Source organism: Hylobates moloch, unplaced genomic scaffold, assembly GCF_009828535.3.
Source record: "Hylobates moloch isolate HMO894 unplaced genomic scaffold, HMol_V3 SCAFFOLD_6, whole genome shotgun sequence".
In the NCBI taxonomy this organism is placed as follows: Eukaryota; Metazoa; Chordata; class Mammalia; order Primates; family Hylobatidae; genus Hylobates; species Hylobates moloch.
Window position 1 is genome coordinate 54,345,999 of NW_026652281.1, and position 19,601 is coordinate 54,365,599.

General features: G+C 34.3%; 1 protein-coding gene across 7 annotated transcripts in view; it reads left to right on the forward strand.

Moving 5' to 3' along the window:
- FAM172A (family with sequence similarity 172 member A) overlaps positions 1 to 19,601 on the forward strand; it is a 477,012-nt gene that overhangs the window by 217,939 nt on the left and 239,472 nt on the right. For 6 of the 7 annotated variants that reach the window (XM_058440715.1, XM_058440713.1, XM_032156824.2 and 3 more), the window contains one exon: positions 7,082 to 7,300. The exons of the other annotated variant lie outside the window; for it this stretch is intronic. In XM_058440715.1, the coding sequence (XP_058296698.1) occupies positions 7,082 to 7,300 (219 nt within the window). The remainder of the gene's footprint in view (positions 1 to 7,081; positions 7,301 to 19,601) is intronic. 7 annotated transcript variants of the gene reach the window in all.

The window sequence follows — 19,601 nt, forward strand, 5'->3', positions numbered from 1 at the left end:
CACTGATATATTCTTGAAAAAACAATGAAAATAATTTAAACACATGATATTTTAATTGAAAGAAGAAAGAGAAAGGTGGTATATTTAATATAGAATGATTTGGGTACTGTAATTGTTAAACAGCTTTTATGATTAGCTTAAAAACTTAAGCATATGTTTGTATGATATATGATTGGGTCAAAGTGATAATATTTTGAAAGCCCATGTGGCTACCAGAGATGTTTGAGAACTACTATATTTACACAACTTTATAATAGATTTTCACAAGAAGTTAGGAGAACATTGGACTTTCATTCAGCATTTTAAAATGTACAGGCATAACTAGCATGAGGAATAGTAAAGTTAATGCGATGAATATGCCCATCCAAGTCTTCTTTAGACCATGTAATGAAGAGGTATCTGTTCGATTTCCTAAATTCATTTAGGGATTTTGATATATCATTGACTGGGCAACAGTTTTAACTGGTTACTTCTTTTTAGTTTAATGTATAAATGTGTGGGTATACCTTTGTGTCATTTTGTGAGAATGAGAAGCAAAGACTTTAAAAGATTTCACAAAACTATGGTATTACATCATATTTCTGTCCTCAAAAATGAATGGTAAATGTATTAATGGTACTATTGTGCATTTATAGAATCTTTCCATAAGTAAATTGTGAATAGAAGAGAAATTTGCAAAATTTAAGCAACATAATGTTCTAAAACCCAGGAAAAGTTAGAAATGGAGTGGGTGATAATATGGGTAAGTGCAAAGCGCATGTTTTAAAATAAATAGTGCTTGGATGACCTGACATGTCAGAACTGGAGACAAGGGTGTGTGTTTGTCAATATATCCTTCATGTTTTACAGACTCCTAAGGGAACAAGGGAAGATACAATTTCACCTTTTCTGTGCCAAAACATTTTAATTATATCTTCTTCCAACTACAGCGGTTCAGTAACCAAGGAGCTGACATTGATGCATGTGTTGATAAAGCTGCAAACATTCAAAATGAGATTAACAAAGATTTTGAGCAAAGGATGACAGCTAATTTTGCACAGTATTCTGCATCTAATTCAGGCCAATGTAATAATAGAATATTTTATAACTGTTTTGTTATTCAGAAGAACTTTTATGATACATTTGTGTTTATGGGTATCTTTGTATCATACTCAAGAATTTATCTGTTGTATGGCTTAAAACTATCTGCATCTGTGTTATAACCCTGACACAATATTAGGGGGAAAAACTCTCTTATTGTAAGTTTTTTGTTTGTTTGTTTTTGTAAATTATTCTTCATCCATGGAACTCTTTGCCTTACCTGAATTAATCTAACTGGAGAAGGTAGAGAGATGCCGAACACGTATTTTCTAATATTGCTTAGTATCTACTAATAAAATGGCCAAGAAAAGTTATATTCAGTTTATTTAATTAATAAAACTGTAGTTTCTTTATGTTCTTGAGCTCCTTTGAGCACATTTCAGTGTATTTCTTTTCCCTTCTATTCTCTATTTGAAGGCAGCTGACAGTCTTCTTTCACTTTTCTTTTTGTTTGTGAAATTTTCTTTTCTTTCTTTTTTTTTTTATCCACTCACTTCTCCATCTGCTTTCACTTTTGTTTGCTTGGGCCGTCTCTCATCCCAACTTGATAATGAGGAATGCAGTGTGACCCTGACCTCTATCAGCCCATGCATGACCTTCTGACTCTACCATATAACCTTTGACCTTCTCTTTGACAGCTTGATTAATTACCCTGTGTTATGATTTATGAGTAAGTGCTATGTAAAAATAATAGACAACAGGTGGTCCTCTGAAAACTTTTTGTGGCATGTTTTCTTTTACTGACTAACTTGATGAGCTATTTGAAGTTGGAAACTTAACTGGGATAAACTATGTTGGTCCATATTGTGGTATTTTTATACCATGGAACACACATAGCATTAGATTTCATGAAGCTACAAGTTAAAGTATGGTTATGAAGAACATTTTACAAAATATTAGTAGAGTACCGTTACCTAAATGCACACTGAGAAGAAACACAAAACGGAGTCAAGTGACGTTTCACGCGTTTCAGTCCCAGGTCACGTCTTGAGAAAATTGCTAAAATAATGGAGGGGGCATTTTTCAAGCAGAGCTGCAGCTCCAACAGCTATGTTTACTTTAACGCTTCACTAGTGACTTCTGATTGGTTGTCATGACCTCATCTCACTGTTGCACCTAGGATGTTGCAACAGTGACATATACATACCCTTCTTGGAAAAAGATGAGAATAAATACAACATACATCTTTCAGAAAAGATGAATGGACAGTGGTTTGTCTATGGGTAGATGTCGTTTATAGATAAAGCACTTTGGGTTTCATTTCCCTTGAGGATGAACACCTGTCTTCTTTCAAACCAAGCAGATAGAATGCTGAACTTGAGAAATATGATTGATAAATTTATGTAAAATGATCTCTTACAGAGCCTTGCCTGAAGACCAAAACAGATAGTTCCATAGGTCAAAGGATTCCACTCTAACCCCTGACCTCTCTGGTCACATGTGGCTTGCAGTATTGTCAGGTTAATATGCAGAGCCAAGTACTTTCAGCTGATTTTTTATTTAGCCAACCACAAGATACTTGAAAAGATGTAGAATTTGCCTGTTTTCCATTTTTCTTATAATTGGTAATGACTAGGTAAATTAACATGGATAAGTCTTCAGTTTTATCAGATTTCATTTGGGGTCAGAAGTCTGGTTTTGGTCGGGCATTTTAAGATTTTTATCTGTTTACAGAATCTTCTTGATAAGTGTGTATTTGTACTGATATAATTTGTCTATCAAAGTTTTCCTTTTTGGTTGTGTTTGGCATCACCTGTTTGTTTTAGATCTCTCTGACCTAAGCCATCATTTGTTGGTTGAATGATAAATGGTTTATTATTTATTAGTAAGTGCATCTACAGACTTCAAAGTAAAGAACGCCTAAAGACCTGTGTATTCTATTTAAATCACAAGTACTTGTGCTGAATAAAATGCTATGTCTAGGAATGAACTTTTAAGGGTTTCTGATTAAGATCCCATGGTTAATACCTTGTAAACACAGGTCTGAAAATGAAAGTAGAATTATAGCAACAAAAGTATAAAAATGGAATGAGATGAATTAAAGATATAAAGCTTACTTTTACCAATATATATCGTCTTGATCACCTTAATTTCTACTAGACTGTGATCAAACATGAGTTAATTAACAACTTTATGTATGCTTTGTCTTTTGAAATGTTGGATATTGGAATTGATTTGGTAAATCATTATAAAGGATGCCAGAAGTTTTATTTATTTAGTTGTAGAATGCTAGATAATCGATTTGATCATTTTGTCTTTTCAAAGATAAGAGAAAGGGTTTCGATGTATATTTGAAATGACCTAACTTTTTATCTTATAAGAAATGTAGCATACTTAAGAAATAATTAAATATAAAAGAAATACTTCAATATAAAATGTTTAAGAGTCTAAGCATAGTTATGGAACCTTCCTTAGTAGAGTAGCAACCCACAGTTCTTTTAAGATATTATACTTGATGCCTGATATTATAGTGTAGTTTCATAAAACTTTATGGGTACATTCGTGAAAGGTCACACTAGCATCTCTTCTTACTAATTTTGTTGTGTGCTGATTGAGTTACTGGGAATGGAAAGAATCACTTTTTTAAATGGTATTTACTCTGATTTTTGAAGAAGTTGATATTATTCAATTTAAAACAGTAAAATTTAACTAGTGACATTTTGTCTTTGCTTTGTTTTACTTTATTTTCTTTGACTCTTTAGTTTCCATATATTGATGTTGACATGGCAAAAATCTTTGTAGCTTATATAAAGGAAATTTTTGTCAGTGTTACATATGACAGAGAAAAGAAGGAAAACATTAAGTTTTACTATATATCTCTGATTAGAGCACATAGGTGGGATAGTTAACTTTATTTTCTTACTCTTGCTTTCTGCTACTCATTACAAAATGGTTATGAATGATCTCTGTGAATATTGCATTAATTAATTTAACAGAAATATTTTAATTGTACATGTTAGTTTTTTTACAGAACGGTAATTGGATTTGCAACAAAGACATTTATTAAAATCAGCTCTCATTTCTACAGAGAATGTTCCTGAGTATTTCTTGATTGTTGTCACATTAATTAAATTGGCAATCTGAAATATCTAAAGGATAAAATATTTTCTAAATAGTTTGGGTGTTTAAATAGAAACATCCATTTTTGAAATCTAAATGATAACAAATCTTCAATTGATTTATATAGTGGTGATTTAAAAATAGAATCATTTCTCATCTGTTGATGCCTAAGTGAAACATTGACATTGTGCCTTTATGATATTGAACAAATGAGTCATGTAATTTTCAGTTACTTAGACAAATACTGCTTCATTGATGATTTATAAATGCCTTTTTTTCAATACTTATTTACATGGAACATATCAAATTTCAGAGTCTATTTAAAATTAAGTAGACACGATAATTTTTCAATCTATGATTTCTAAAAATTGAACTTTAAAGTTCTGCTCAAATAAGCCAGATATGAAAATATTATTTTTATTGATTAAGTAATAAGATAATAGTTTTATAATTCTGGTGACTGTAAATTTTGTTCAAAGAGTTTACCTTTATTTGAGATTTATTCATTATACAAAGATGATGCCATGTTATTTCAGTTTATTAAAGTCCCACTCTTTTACCTTGAGTGAAGTTTTTGAATTTGAAATTTTTCATATTATCATTAAAATGTAGTATATCACTATTTTAATCTCTACTAATTTTAAGATTCTATTTTGGTCTTGCTAATTTTAACTCCTGAGTATGAGAGGGTGGGGTGTGTGTGTGTGTGTGTGTGTGTGTGGTGTGTGTGTGTGTGTATGTGTGTTTAAAGTTCAGTTCACTCAGAGAAGGCAGGGAAGAAACATGACAGGAGACCACTTACTCACGGTACAGAATCTAGTAAGGAGGCAATTTTCTTTTTGGCCTATGGTGACCTTTTTTGACTATGTTCCTTACACCAGAGACAGTGTACTGAATGCCTCTATTTCACCCTGTTTAGCAGAGTGCAACAGTGTTCTTTAACTTACTTTTGGTGGGAGGAGAAGTTATAGCTGAAATTTGAGAAGGGCGTGAAAAGTTGTAAGAGGCACAAGGAAGAGGGGTAGGAACTTCCTTCAAATGTGATTTTAATAACTAGTCAAGTGTGTCCAACTGTAGAAAATCACCAAGTTACAATCTGTCTACCTGACAGTGATCACAATGAATTACAAGACTTTTGAATAGCTGTACAGATTAGAATAAAGCAGGACCAAATAAAATATCTTTTGTTGGTAAAACTTTTGACTTAGAGCTAAGAAACTTTAAAAAAAAATTCTCTTTTGCTTTGATGTAGAATGTTTAAATTACAAAATGTGTAAAGTGTTTTATAAGCCTTTTGTGAAAGAAGCATTATTCTAAAAGCTTTATTTGAACATCTGTTGAAGAATGGGTGGTGTTTTGTAAATCAGTTTGCTATATATTATTATATAGTTTTCATATATGTAAGATGACTATATCTTAATAGTCCTATCATTAAAATCAGAACTTCAGTGATCTTGAAAATTTCCAAACTAAATAATCGTTTTAGACAATAATATCATCTGATGGAGGAAAAAATAGAAAACAATTCCAAAGAAGTTTGTAAGTAGTTTGTGAAATCAACTGTTTAAAAAAACCAACCATGTGCAGTAATGCAGCATATTTTAAAATAAGATAATTGAGTCTGTGCTGATACTGGTTTACTATTACTGCTGTCAATTTTTTAAAATCATCTTATGGTTGATTTGGCAAAAAAAGAATTTAAAATTTAAACTTCAAGTAGAAGATTCTACAGTTACTGTCTTGAAATACTATATATACTACCTATTTTAAGTAAGGATGAGATTTTATAAGTTTTATTTTCTATTAAATAGATTTTCTAATAAATAGATTTTGTGAGCTATTTTCTGTAGCTCGTATGTTTTTATTATAATATCATACATAAGACCTTATAGTATTTTACAAGGACATAATTGGAACCTCACAACACATAACTGAATAGAAAAGACAAGATATATAATAGCTTCAAAATTTGTGTTACCCATGCTGGTCAGTGGTTATTGTTTATCCCTCTCTATAATTTTCTCATGGTTAGCTTATTCCATTAGACATAATATAAATATCAAATGTTTTCTTAATTATAACCACAGAAATGTTTGCCAGGCTAGAAAGACATGAGACAGGAAAACATATGTTTTACAAATTTTTTTTTTAAAGCCTTACTAGCTCAACAAGCTGTATTTTTTAACTTTGGAACCTTGCTTATTTCCTGATTGTAGTTTTTAATAAAGAGAATTTTTATGGTAGGTTGAAAAATGGAAGAAATTTTAAGATTAAAGACTTGCTTCCATACATTATAGTAAGACAGTGGCTTACTTTGCTCTATGATTTTTCTGGCCTCCTGTGAGAAAAGAAGTAAATAAAATTCAAGGTACACAGGTAGATGTTGTCTTTATAATAATGTAGATATGGATGGTTTTGGAATGTTAAATCAAATTTATTCCTTTTTAGCTGCTTATTTTTAATTGTTCAGACAAATTAAAAATGCTCTTGAAAGGGCCATTGTAAAGAAAAATTTACAAAAAAATGTAGTTTGAATTGTAAACTTCAATTTCAGAGGTTGTTTTCTCAAAACAGATAGTATAAATATTAATATAATTTGAAAGTATACTTGAAAATAAATTATTTGCTAATTTATTTCAGTCATTTTTTGGGTTCTGAGATATCTGAATTAGTTTTTTAATTTAAGCTTTATAATCTTTATGTTGCAATTATGTTCTTTGTTCTTATAAATAATAAATGCTTATTTATATACACAATAAAGGCAAACAATTTTAAATGACTTTCTTTTGAAAAAAATAAAATCATAATCTTGCCTAAAGGAGTATTTTAATGAATATGCAACTATATAAAAATTGCTTAGCCTGAAATTTTAAGAACTTTTTTGAAAATTGAAATGGATTATAAGATTTAAATTATGCTACCTTCTTTCATTTCAAAACAGGAAGGATATGGAGTAATAGTACTAAATCCCAATGAAAACTATATTGAAGTAGAAAAGCCGAAGATACACGTACAGTCATCATCTGATAGTTCAGATGAACCAGCAGAAAAACGGGAAAGAAAAGATAAAGTTTCTAAAGAAACAAAGAAGCGACGTGATTTCTATGAGAAGTATCGTAACCCCCAAAGAGAAAAAGAAATGATGCAATTGTATATCAGAGTGAGTGAGATCACTACTTTCCTTTACTATTTTCTTTACCTTGTATATATTTTATTTTATATAGATTGTTTTGTTTTTCTTCAAGAATATTTATTTTTTTATTTTTCATCATTTATTTCCCATGGTTGTCTACTTGGATTAAATGGGTTTTTAAATTCAGAATTATAAAACGCATCATTCTTATTTCAGTGTGACATTTTGTAGAAGTCACAAATGCAAATTCTATTTCCTTTTGTGTCACATACTACCTCAAGAAAAATCTTCTAAAATAATTTTATTGTGATGGATGCAGAAGGCAGTTTCCAAACACGCTGTTTCTTTAAGGAAACGTAGCATCAGCATAACATGCCATTATGTTGTCCATAAGAGGGAGTATATGTAGCCTAACAATTCTAAGACATATTACCCGCTGAATTAATAATGCTCCATGCAAAACATTCATCTTGGGGGGTAAGGTTTACTGGATAATGCATTGTTTTACGATGAGCAACTATCTACAGTGTCTCAGTCTAATGTCTAAAGGCAGATAGAGGGAGGAAGAGTAATTAATATCTTAATAAATACTTAAGTCAAAATAGTGTAGGGATAGCATAATGTGGGAACTCTGTCCTTTTCTCTTGTCCTACCCAGCTAACTTTTACACTTTGTAGTACTAACAGTATGGGATCATTAGAGCAGTGTTGCCCAAGGATTTCTAATTCTGTAGGGGGCACAAACAATTTTATTTACACTTGGACATATTCAGAAGCTTGACATACATACTGTAAATTATATATATGAGACACTTGTCAATTTTCAAAGCCCTTATTATGGATGCTAGAAGTTTAATAGTAAAGCATGTTGAAAATGCTACTGGTTAAGAAAAATAGTATATTGAAATAGTCCTCAAAAGTGAGCAATTCAGAACATTTAAACATAGAGAAAATAACATTTTATAAATTATACAATAGGATAGTAGTAACATTTCAGATTATTCAACTTGAGCTATTTTTACATTTACTTTAGAAGATCATTAATAAAATGTTTCATACCACCTTTTAGGGGAAATATATTGCTTTCTAAGTTTTTATTTTCTATATTATTCTAGTTCATGGCATAATCACTCTACTTTTTGGAATTGTACTTTAAACATTCAAAACATTTTATTTATAGGTCAGTCTATTGAGTAAGCTATGACAGTTAAGCAGTGGTGAAAACAGCATATATATTCTGAAGACCCCAAAAATGTATCCTGAAAAAGAATTCTCAAAGCAGTTCATATAATGAATCAAGCAGATTATAATATTTAAATTTTTAGAAACTATCTCACTATTTAATATATTATTTGAAAAGTAAGAACGCTTATTATATTTAGAAGCAATAAGTAGCTTGTTTGTTCCAATGCGGTTATATCACCCCCTTTCTTTTATATAATTACGTCGGGGTCATGATGTTACTGTCTTCTCTATCAGTTGTACTAAGCTTCCTTCTATATGATCCAGTCTGTAAACCACCATCTTATGACAGGTTAAAATTTTTAAAAGATTACTTCTGATATCCAGATTCCAGAAATGAATCATATAAGGCTTTTGAAATGTAAAATCATAAGGAATACTTACTTGTTTATGTAAAATGCAAACAAAATGATATTTTATATTAAGTTTATTTCTTCTTAAACAATTTTTTTTGCCTATGACATGTACAGATTAAGTATCTATCTCAGATATCAGACATCTGTCCCATAAGTTTATTTCTTCCTATTTTGTCTTTCTCTTGTCACCATTGCTTTGCTTTTTTTCTTTTGTTCTCTTTATGCATGCATTTTCTTTATTCTGTTTTTCACATCTGCTTTGTTTTTCCTCGCATCTATTTTTTCTTATACCAAGGAAACAACATTCTTTTTATGTTGCTTCGTTGTTAAGACCTGCTCTCTTTCCTTTTGTTTTCTTTTTAATTATTTTCTCTCTTTTAAACTCCTGTCATTTTTCCCTCTTTTCTAAGTCTTTTTGCCTCTTTGTCCCATTTCACTCATCAATTCAGGTTCCCAACAAAAGCATCAAAAGACAAAAATAGGCCCAAACACATAATACAACTCTGTATCGATGGTCTTAGTTATGAAATGTTTTTTCTTAGTAAACATCATTTCTCTTAAAATCTTCTGGAATTTTGTAAAATAGCAGAGATATGCTGACACTCTTCAAACATACTTCTAGATAGTAAGTTTTGGCCTTGTAGTGGGAAAGAGAAGAATGGTTCATTTTGTGTAAGGCGTATTAATTCCTTAGTAATTTTGATCCACTCTAGAAATGACTTCTACTAGTGCTCTTCTTCTCTCTACATATCTCCCAATACCAAGTGTTTATAATTTTCAGACACAGAGCATTTTATATGATGGAACTAAATTAACTTTTATTTATATACTTCTTACCAATTTACAGTTATCTTCTATTCTTTGTGACAGCCTAATAGATAGATGAATCACATCATTTTGTCCTGATTTTATAGTTGGAAACTGATACACAAATGTTAGTCTAGGATCACTAAGCTAGTAAATGGTAGATAATAAATCTACTTGTTGAAACCAGGACTAGTAATTACTGTAGATTCTTCCCCTCTTTCTTCTTTACCACATTGTTCTGTAGATTGAAAACAAAATATGTATCTGAAATTTGAAAATTAAGCCATGTATAGTAAATGTATGTTACAATATAGTAAACAATATTTGATGACAAAGATAGATTTTTGACCAGCTATTATTTAATGGACTCTATTTATTAAATGTTTATAAACAATTTATATGTATAAATGTAAGTATTTCTATAAATATGTATATATATTTATATATTCTCTACAAATAGTATGACTAATACTGATCCAAATTTACAGATCAGACTGCGGGTCAAAAATTTTTAGCTTTTGGAGGGTGGAAACTCAGTCTGGGGACCCTGCCCCAGGAGCAGGAGCTATCATATCCTCCCCTCTGCCACTTTCCATTGCAACTAATGAAGACTGTACCATACACACACACACACACACACACACACACACACACACACACACACACACCCCTTTGAGTAATTTTTCAAAGGTCACCTAGTTCTTAATATAAGCTTCATGAGGGCATGCACTTAGTCTGTTTTGCTCACTACTGTATCCCAGAGCCTACAACAGAGTCTTCATAATAAATATTTGTAGAGCAGATCTTTCACAATAAATTTTAAATAAGGTGGTAGAGCCAGGATTAAAACCCCACACTACAACTACTACTTTTTAAAATATGTCCTGCATTATTAAAGTGTGCAGCTTGATTTTCTATGAGGAAACATTCCAACAAACCAAAACAAAAAGTCAAACAGCACTACAATTTTTGACTTCCTACTCAATCCAGGAGCTGAGATTACAACCCAAAAATTAATGATATAAGGTCATTATTTGATACCTTGAACTATATATTTTCATCTGAATATATAAAAGTAGAATATCCTATTTTCCTTTTGAGCTATGTCGTTATACTGCTAAAATTATGGATGAAAATGGAAATGTTTCAACCTGACCCATTGCAATTTCTGTGTTACACATTTGCTCTTAAGAGTACAGCCAGGCTACTGGGGTTACTCTACCTTGTACAAACTTTGTGCTTTATGGAATCCGTAACTTCAATTCCTGTTCTTTCCTGAATCCAAAATTCTATCCACTTATAACCCACGTTGTAAGTGCCTATCTGAAATTCCACCTCTTCCTCTCACTATAACCAGTGACCTCTCCTTACTGAGACTCATGGAATTTATAATGATTAGCTAATTTACATGGAATTTACCAGGTACTATCTTGATATGTCTCTTGTATTTTTGTCTAATAATTTAATTAATATTACCAATTATTTTCATGCCTTTCCTAGATCTTCCCATAATCCTTTAGATCTTTGAGCATGCTTTATATGTTTTGGCATTGCATGTCAATCCTTAAAAGCGATATGTGCTGCTTTTTGCATTAGTACAGAGCATATTATGAGGGAGTCAGAAACTGATACTAGAATTTAATCCCTTGGATGGAGAACAAAACAAAAAGATTAGGCCTAAGTGATACCTAGATAAAAGAAACTGCAGCATAGGAATGAAGGTTATTCTGGTATCAAACTGGAGCATAAGAGGACAAGTAAATCAAGGAAGGTCAGTTAATAGAATTTGAGAGACTATGTGTAGAGTATAGTCGAAAGTGACTTGATGCTGATCTGTCTAATGTTGAGTTGGAAGTGCTTGAACATCTCTTTCCTAAAGTGAGACTTATTTGTAGACTCTGCTGATGGGAAGTAAAGTAGAAGAATTAGACCCAGCATGTGAAAGAAAGCAAAAACAGATGCTGAGGATAGAGGGGAAGAGAATTACATGGACACAAAACGAAAAGTCCAAATGTGGAAGAAGCATTTACAGAATAGGAATCTTAGCAAAGCCTGGAATTGCACATAGAGATGCTTAAATATTTATCAGTTATTTGTTGACATCCATCAAAAATCTTATTCTTTAATTTGTAAGATAGTTGGTGTTGCCTAGTTTTCTGATTGATTTTTTTCAGCATTCATGTGAATTTTTGCAATTGTTTAGAAAATAGCCAACTCTGATAAACTAAAGCTTTCTTTCCAAAAATACGTTTTTGATGTTCTGACTGGGGTATGTTCACAGTTCTGAATCTCTTCTGTGCAAATGCCACTGAAGTCATTTCTATCCAGTGTTTTAGCAACCAAGTTCAATTTATTTGTATTACAAACAATGATTGTTTAATTTCTGAAACTATTTTATTTTCCAAGTATATTCAAGTATTTGGATTTTCTTTTCTCTAGTATCTTGTAAATAGCCAGTCTCCTTTCAAATTTTTGCAAATATCTAGTATACCCAGGCAAAAGTAAAGTAGAATTCGGGCCTAAAACTTTAAGATTAGCAAAGTATAATTTTATTTTACTTACTGAGTATAAATAGATATGACTAACTAGTAGATTATGTAGCACTTTTCTGAGACATTAGGAGCAGAGCATGAGAGATCAAAGAACTTACTGTTTCATGTGGCAAGTTTTCTTAACTATGAAATAGTGTACTTGCTAGCATATATTATGGCTTGTTAAGGGGATTGATTTGGTCTAGGCAATAAACATCATGTCAGACTTGCCTGGCAGGAAAACCTGCTTAATATGTTTTGTAATAAGATGGAATTTTTTGTTCTCAGAAACATCTGCCAACAGAATTCAAGAGTGAAGACAGAAAATGTCATCAATTTAGTGGTAATCCTATAAATTTAGTTTCTTTTTGAGCAACACATATCAAGACACAAAATTCCCAGTGTTAATCACCACTGGTTATAGTACTTTGTAAAACGATGAAACAAAAACATTTTATTTTTCTATAATGTGTTAATTCATAATGAATTTTAATATTTCAACTTATAAAATTTTAACAAGCATCTTGGCAACAGATTATTTTTTAAAGCATTTGTTTTTTAATGTGTTGGGTTGAGAACTAAGTCAAATGGCTAAATATGTACATATATTCTTTTAAAAAACATATTTTCACCCTCCATAACTACAGATACACTATTTTTCCCCTTAGACCACAAGGGGCTGCTGCTGTTCATATCGGATTTTGCTTCCCTTAGAAACTTGTGTACCCCAATAAACTCTATCTTTAGTCTCTTTTTTTTTTTTGCCCCCAGATCTTTTAAAATATAGCTGGAAAGAAGAAAAAGAGGCTTAGTTAGTATCTTAATAATCAGCATAAAAATGTATTATTGTAAATGTTTTCTATAATACATTCCAAGGCATTTATATTTTTCTATATCAACTCAAAGCTTGTAGCCATTGAAGGCAAATTGTGGTAATAACTTTTTATTTCTTGTTTTAATGTATGAATAACATTCAGAATCATACCATTGTAGAGATATAATATGGAGATGAGGTTAAAAATGCAGTACGAGGCTGGGTCGCAGTGGCTCACGCCTGTAATCCCAGCACTTTGGGAGGCCAAGTGGGCAGATTGCCTGAGGTCAGGAGTTCGAGACCAGCCTGGCCAACATGGTGAAACCCTGTCGCTACTAAAAATACAAAAATTAGCCAGGCATGGTGGTGGGTGCCTGTAACCCCAGCTACTCGGGAGGTTGAGGCAGGAGAATCACTTGAACCCAGGAGGCAGAGGTTGCAGCGAGCCGAGATCACGCCACTGCGCTCCACCCTGGGCGACAGAGCGAGACTCCGTCTCAAAAAAGAAAGCATTCCGATAGACCTGAGTTTGAATTCCAGCTCTTCCATTTAATATAGTGTGACCTCAAGTTAACACCCCTTCACTTGAGTTTTTGTCTGAAAAGTAGAATGATAATAATATATGTAGCCAGGTGCCATAGCATATGGCTATAGTCCCAGCTACTCAGGAGGCTGAGGTGGGAGCATCTTTTGAGCCTAGGAGTTTGAGTCTAGCAAAACTCAAAACCTGATATAGCAAGACTTCATCTCTAAATAATAATAATATATGTAAAGCAAACATAGCATCCGGCACACAGTCTTGGGGCTTTAGGGCTAATTTATAACATCATTTCTCAAGTTCAGACTCAATTGAGAACTAATCCAATTCTTAAGGTCCCTGGCCCTTGTACCATTCAGTATCTTTCTGAGTGTTTTCTCTGATGCCAACCAATTCTGTACTTTCTGTTGGGTGCCCAGTAGTTCAAGTCAGTTCTAACATTATCTACCTAAAGAGTTCAGTTTCACAAGACTGCCCCTATTTCAGACACCAGTCACAAGTCCTGGAGGAGCCACTCATACTTCTGACCAACTGAATGTAGATTAGGGGTTCCTGCTACCACCTCCTCAGTTTCAATAACTTGCTAGAATGACTCACAGAGCTCAGGAAAATACTTATGTTTACCAGTTTATTATAAAGGATGCAACTTAGGGACAATCAAATGGAAGAAATGCGTAGAGCAAGGTATGTGGGAAAGGGCACACTGAGCTTCCATCCCCTCTCTCGGCATGCCACCCTCCCAGCTGCACATCAGTGTGTTTACTAACCTGGAAGCTCTCCCGTTCCTGGACACTAGTGGGTGAGGCTGAAAGTACCCTCTAATCACTGGGTCTTTCTGGTGACCAGTCCCATCCTGAGGCTATCTAAAGGCCCCAGTCTAAGTCACCTCATTAGCATAAACTCAGTGATGGATTTTTTTCAGGGGATTGTTATGAATAACAAAAGACACTCTATGACTCATGAAATTTCAAGCGTTTTAGGAGCTCTGTTCCAGGAACCAAGGACAAAGACCAAATATGTTTTTGTATTACAGTACAACATTGTTCCAAAATAGTACCTCAGTGCTACACTCCGCAGTTTGGAACTCAGTGAGCAATATTACATAGGAATCAGACAAAAGGAAACAAAACACCAGCATTAAAATTTGATACAGTTCAACTGGAAAATTTGATTTAGATCTGTAGCTAATGGACTTCCGGATATATTCCCCCCAAAATGAATTTTTCCCCTTCACCTGCAAGCATTCCCTTTGCCTTTCATGTGGTAGAAAGTAAACTAGAATTCATCCTTTCTGCAACCTATTTGGAAGATGCCCTGAAGAGCTGAGCTGAGCATATTCAGTTTCTTTTCCTAAATGTGCTAATCAGATAAGTCACATTCTTCCTGAGGGAAAGAAAGAATGGGATATAGGGAGAGAAACTAAGAATGTTAACTCTAGCTGAAGTGCCTCCATATGAGGCCAGGAGAGGAGTGGCTCCCTCCTGATAAGGTCACTATTACATGCATTTTCTAACAATTCAATAAGGCAGTCTTAAAATATAATCATTAACTGTTCACCAAAGCATACCTGTTTCTTCATTTTAGAGTTTTCATTTAAAAGGGAAACTGTGATCAAGCCTGATTAATTTTAAAGCCTTTAAAGGGCCATAATTTTGTTTTAATTACCAGAAATTAACCTTTACATTGTCATGTTTTATATTTTCAAAACCTAGTAAACACAGTAGATACTTTTTCTCCTTTCCCTTTCCCCTTTTCCTTTTCTTTCCCTTTCCTTTCCTCCCTTCCCCTTCCTTTCCTTTCCTTTCTTTCCTTTTTTTTTTTGAGACAAGGCCTTACTCTGTCACGCAGGCTAGAATGCAGTGATGACATCATAACTCACTGCAGTGTAGATCTCCTGGCCTCAAGCAATCCTCCTGCCTTAGCCTTCCAAGTAGCTGGGACTATAGGTGCATGCCACCACAACTGACACACAGGAGATTTTTAAAATAAAGGTTTGATTAATGAATATTATTTTTTGTTTTGTTTTGTTTTGTTTTTTTTAAGACGGAGTCTCGCTCTTTTTTTTGAGACGGAGTCTCGCTCTGTCGCCCAGGCTGGAGTGCAGTGGCGCAGTCTCGGCTCACTGCAAGCTCCTCTCCTGCCTCAGCCTCTCCGAGTAGCTGGGACTACAGGCGCCCGCCACCACGCCTGGCTAATTTTTTTTTTTTTGTATTTTTAGTAGAGACGGGGTTTCACCGTGTTAGCCAAGATGGTCTCGATCTCCTGACCTCGTGATCCGCCCGCCTCGGCCTCCCAAAGTGCTGGGATTACAGGCGTGAGCCACTGCGCCCGGCCAATGAATATTATTTGTTTACATGAACCTATGAAGACAGACCTTTGCCTATTTGTGTAACTCTACCCTTTGATGTTGAGTAGCATGAGATTGTAAGAACTCTTGAATATTATACTGAAGTGTGCTGACACTGGAAAATTAGTACATTGTGTTGGAAGCTCAGTTATCAGCCATTTGTTTTTTCTTTTATCTTTTCTTTTTTTTTTTTTTTTTGAGACAAAGTCTCATTCTATTGCCCAGGCTGGAGTGCAATGGCACGATCTCGGCTCACTGCAAACTCTGCCTCCTGGGTTCACGCCATTCTCCTGCCTCAGCCTCCTGGGTAGCTGGGACTACAGGCACCCGCCACCGTGCCCGGCTAATTTTTTGTATTTTTAGTAGAGACGGGGTTTCGCCGTGTTAGCCAGGATGGTCTCGATCTCCTGACCTCGTGATCCGCCTGCCTTGGCCTCCCAAAGTGCTGGGATTACAGGCATGAGCCACCACGCCCAGCCAATTATCAGCCATTATTAAGTGTACCCAGCCTTCTTTGGATTTGGCAAAACAAGCCAATAATGAAGAAATAGAAATCAGTTCAAGAATTAGACCTTTGGATTTCAAACAAAAATTATGATAAAGACCAAAGCTCTGCATTTATGAGTTTTTGTTGGACACTGACCAGTTAGGGTGGTGGGGGGTCTGTCATAAATATGATATGGTAAAAAGAATAAGAACTTCAGAATCAAATACATACTATAATCTTAATTTTTTTGCTTACCAACTGTGACTTTAGGCAAAAATCACTCTTTCAGTTCCTACATCTATAAATTAGGGATAATCATATCTGTTAGACTTTTATAAGGAATAAATGATGTAAATTAATGTGTATGAAAACAACCAGTGGGACCGGGCACAGTGGCTTGTGCCTGTAATTCCAGCACTTTGGGAGGCCGAGGCAGGCGGATCACTTGAAGTCAGAATTTCAAGACCAGCGTGGCCAACATGGTGAAATACCGTCTCTACTGAAAATACAAAAATAGCTGGGCGTGGTGGTGCGCGCCTGTAGTCCCGGCTACTCTGGAGGCTGAGGCAAGAGAATTGCTTGAACTGGGGAGGCAGAGGTTGCAGTGAGCCGAGGTCACGCCACTGCACTCCAGCCTGGGCGATAGACTGAGACTCCGACAAAAAAAAAAAAAAAAAAAAAAAAAAAAATTCCTTTCTCATCTCTCCCTATCTCCTTTCCCATAGGAAACATGGGAAGAATTATGGCAGAGTAAGGTCTTTTCTCATTGGCTTGTGTTTAACTTTATTAAGGTCACTGTGGGGTTACTGTTTATATGGGTTATATCTATTGATGTTTACTATTGAAAGGAATTAAAAAAGAACATTTTAAAATATTTATTTTTAAATAACAATAAACCTATTATGATGACATAAATAGCATTTTATGAGAAATAACTATATTTTTAAAATGAAAGACACAATGAAAAATATGGCATTTTTGAAAATCTCTTTAATGTCTGGCTTAATAGAAGGCAGCTGAATTCTTATACTTGTTTCTGTATTTCTTCTCTTATAATATGTTGTCTTCATTGATGTTTTTTGAGGAAAACTCGGCTCAAACGGATATGCAATTGTAAAAGAAAGGTTGATTTTAATAGCTTTTTCAGATAATTTTGTATATTCTTCTTTGATGCTATACCCACACTAAAAAGGAAGTTATTTCTTAAAGATTCGTTGCAGTATGGAGTCTACAACACATTTTATACTCATAAACATCCATTGGTCTGTCTTGTACTTTGAATGGATCTTTTACCCATGTATGATTTTGTAACATCATACATTGGTCATTTGGAAAATATTGTTTCACTTAGTTACATAAATCATGTAAATGTTGACACATCTTATTACACAGTATAAAAAAATCCTACCCATTAATATTTCCACCAGTATCATCAGAAAAGCTTTAAGAATTAAAAAACTCTCAAAGTTATCAGCGATGATAAAAGTTTCCCAAAATTCCAACTTTAACAAGAAAGCTCAGTTTGTATCATTGACCACAAATACCATCCGTTGTTTTTCTTGGATGGGATTGTCAGGCTTACTTTGTTCATTTTCAAGAAAATGCCTTCCAAATTACCCAAATCTGAATAATCATAATTTGTCTATCAGTCTTAGAAGTACAAATGCTATTCCATTAGAAAGTTAACTACTTTAGCTCCAAACGCAATCAAGTGCACAACTGCTTTTCCTCCAGACTATCATCATAGCATAGTTTGGTATGCAAGTGCTTTATGTATACCTTCATTTCATCACTCAAAATATTAAACAGATATATACTCATAGATTGAGATTTAACAGAGGTAAATTTTACTCTTCATTGACATTTATGTGTAGTTGGCTTCCCTCCAACCTCCACTTCCACCCCCCTTATGTGGCAGTAAAGAATATGACTACTAGTATAGTTTGGTATCACTGCCTTCATAGGTGCTAAGTCACAGGCAGTTTTATTCTTCATTGTGTTTTTAATGATTAATGCAAATGTCAATACAGTGAAATAGACAATGTCTTAATACTATAATGCAATAGAGACCTTGCAGGTCCCCTGAAAGAATCTCAGGAATCTCCAGAGGTTTGTGGACCACATGTCTAAAAACACTGGCTTTTTGCCTCTTTTCTGGAGCTGAACAGAGAAACAATGAAAGAAAGCAGTTTATTAACATTTATTTATAAAAATAGAAACCAGGCCGGGCGCGGTGGCTCACACTTGTAATCCCAGCACTTTGGGAGGCCGAGGCGGGCGGATCATGAGGTCAGGAGATCGAGACCACGGTGAAACCTCGTCTCTACTAAAAATACAAAAAAATTTAGCCGGGCGTGGTGGCGGGCGCCTGTAGTCCCAGCTACTTGGAGAGGCTGAGGCAGGAGAATAGCGTGAACCCGGGAGGCAGAGCTTGCAGTGAGCAGAGATCGCACCACTGCACTCCAGCCTGGGTGACAGAGCGAGACTCCGTCTCAAAAAAAAAAAAAAAAAAAAAATAGAAACCATATTTCAGTTGGCCTGTTAGGTAATGCAAAATTAGGTGACTCAATATGAACGACAATGTAAACTGAAATAGAGAACTAGAATAGGGTAGGAATGCCTCATTGAGACATTTGGATGTATCTCATTTAAACTCTTTTGATCTGGACTCAGGGAGCATTGTATATACACTACTCCAACTGTTCCCCCTCCTTCCTCCCTCCTCCTTTTGGTGAAACTAAGATAATGTCAGTCCATAGTGACACAGCAGGTGGAATTTGAGGATTAGAATGTGTTTTCTACTGATCCACTTCCAACAATAGAAGACCGTGGAGAATCACTTGCCCATTTTAGGCTTTAGCAACTACAACTTTCATTCCCTTCTTTCCTCTAAAATGGGTTGCTTCTTGCTGAAAGAGCCCAGATGTCTGTGCCTGCTTTCTAGCTGTCTCACGCATCCATGTGAAGAGACCAACAAACAGGCTTTGTGTGAGCAACAAGGCTGTTTATTTCACCTGGGCGCAGGTGGGCTGAGTCCGAAAAGAGAATCAGCAAAGGGTGGTGGGATTATCATTAGTTCTTATAGGCTTTGGGATAGGCAGTGGAGTTAGGAGCAATGTTTTTCGGGCAGGGGGTGGATCTCACAAAGTACATTCTCAAAGGTGGGGATAATTACAAAGAACCTTCTTAAGGGTGGGGGAGATTACA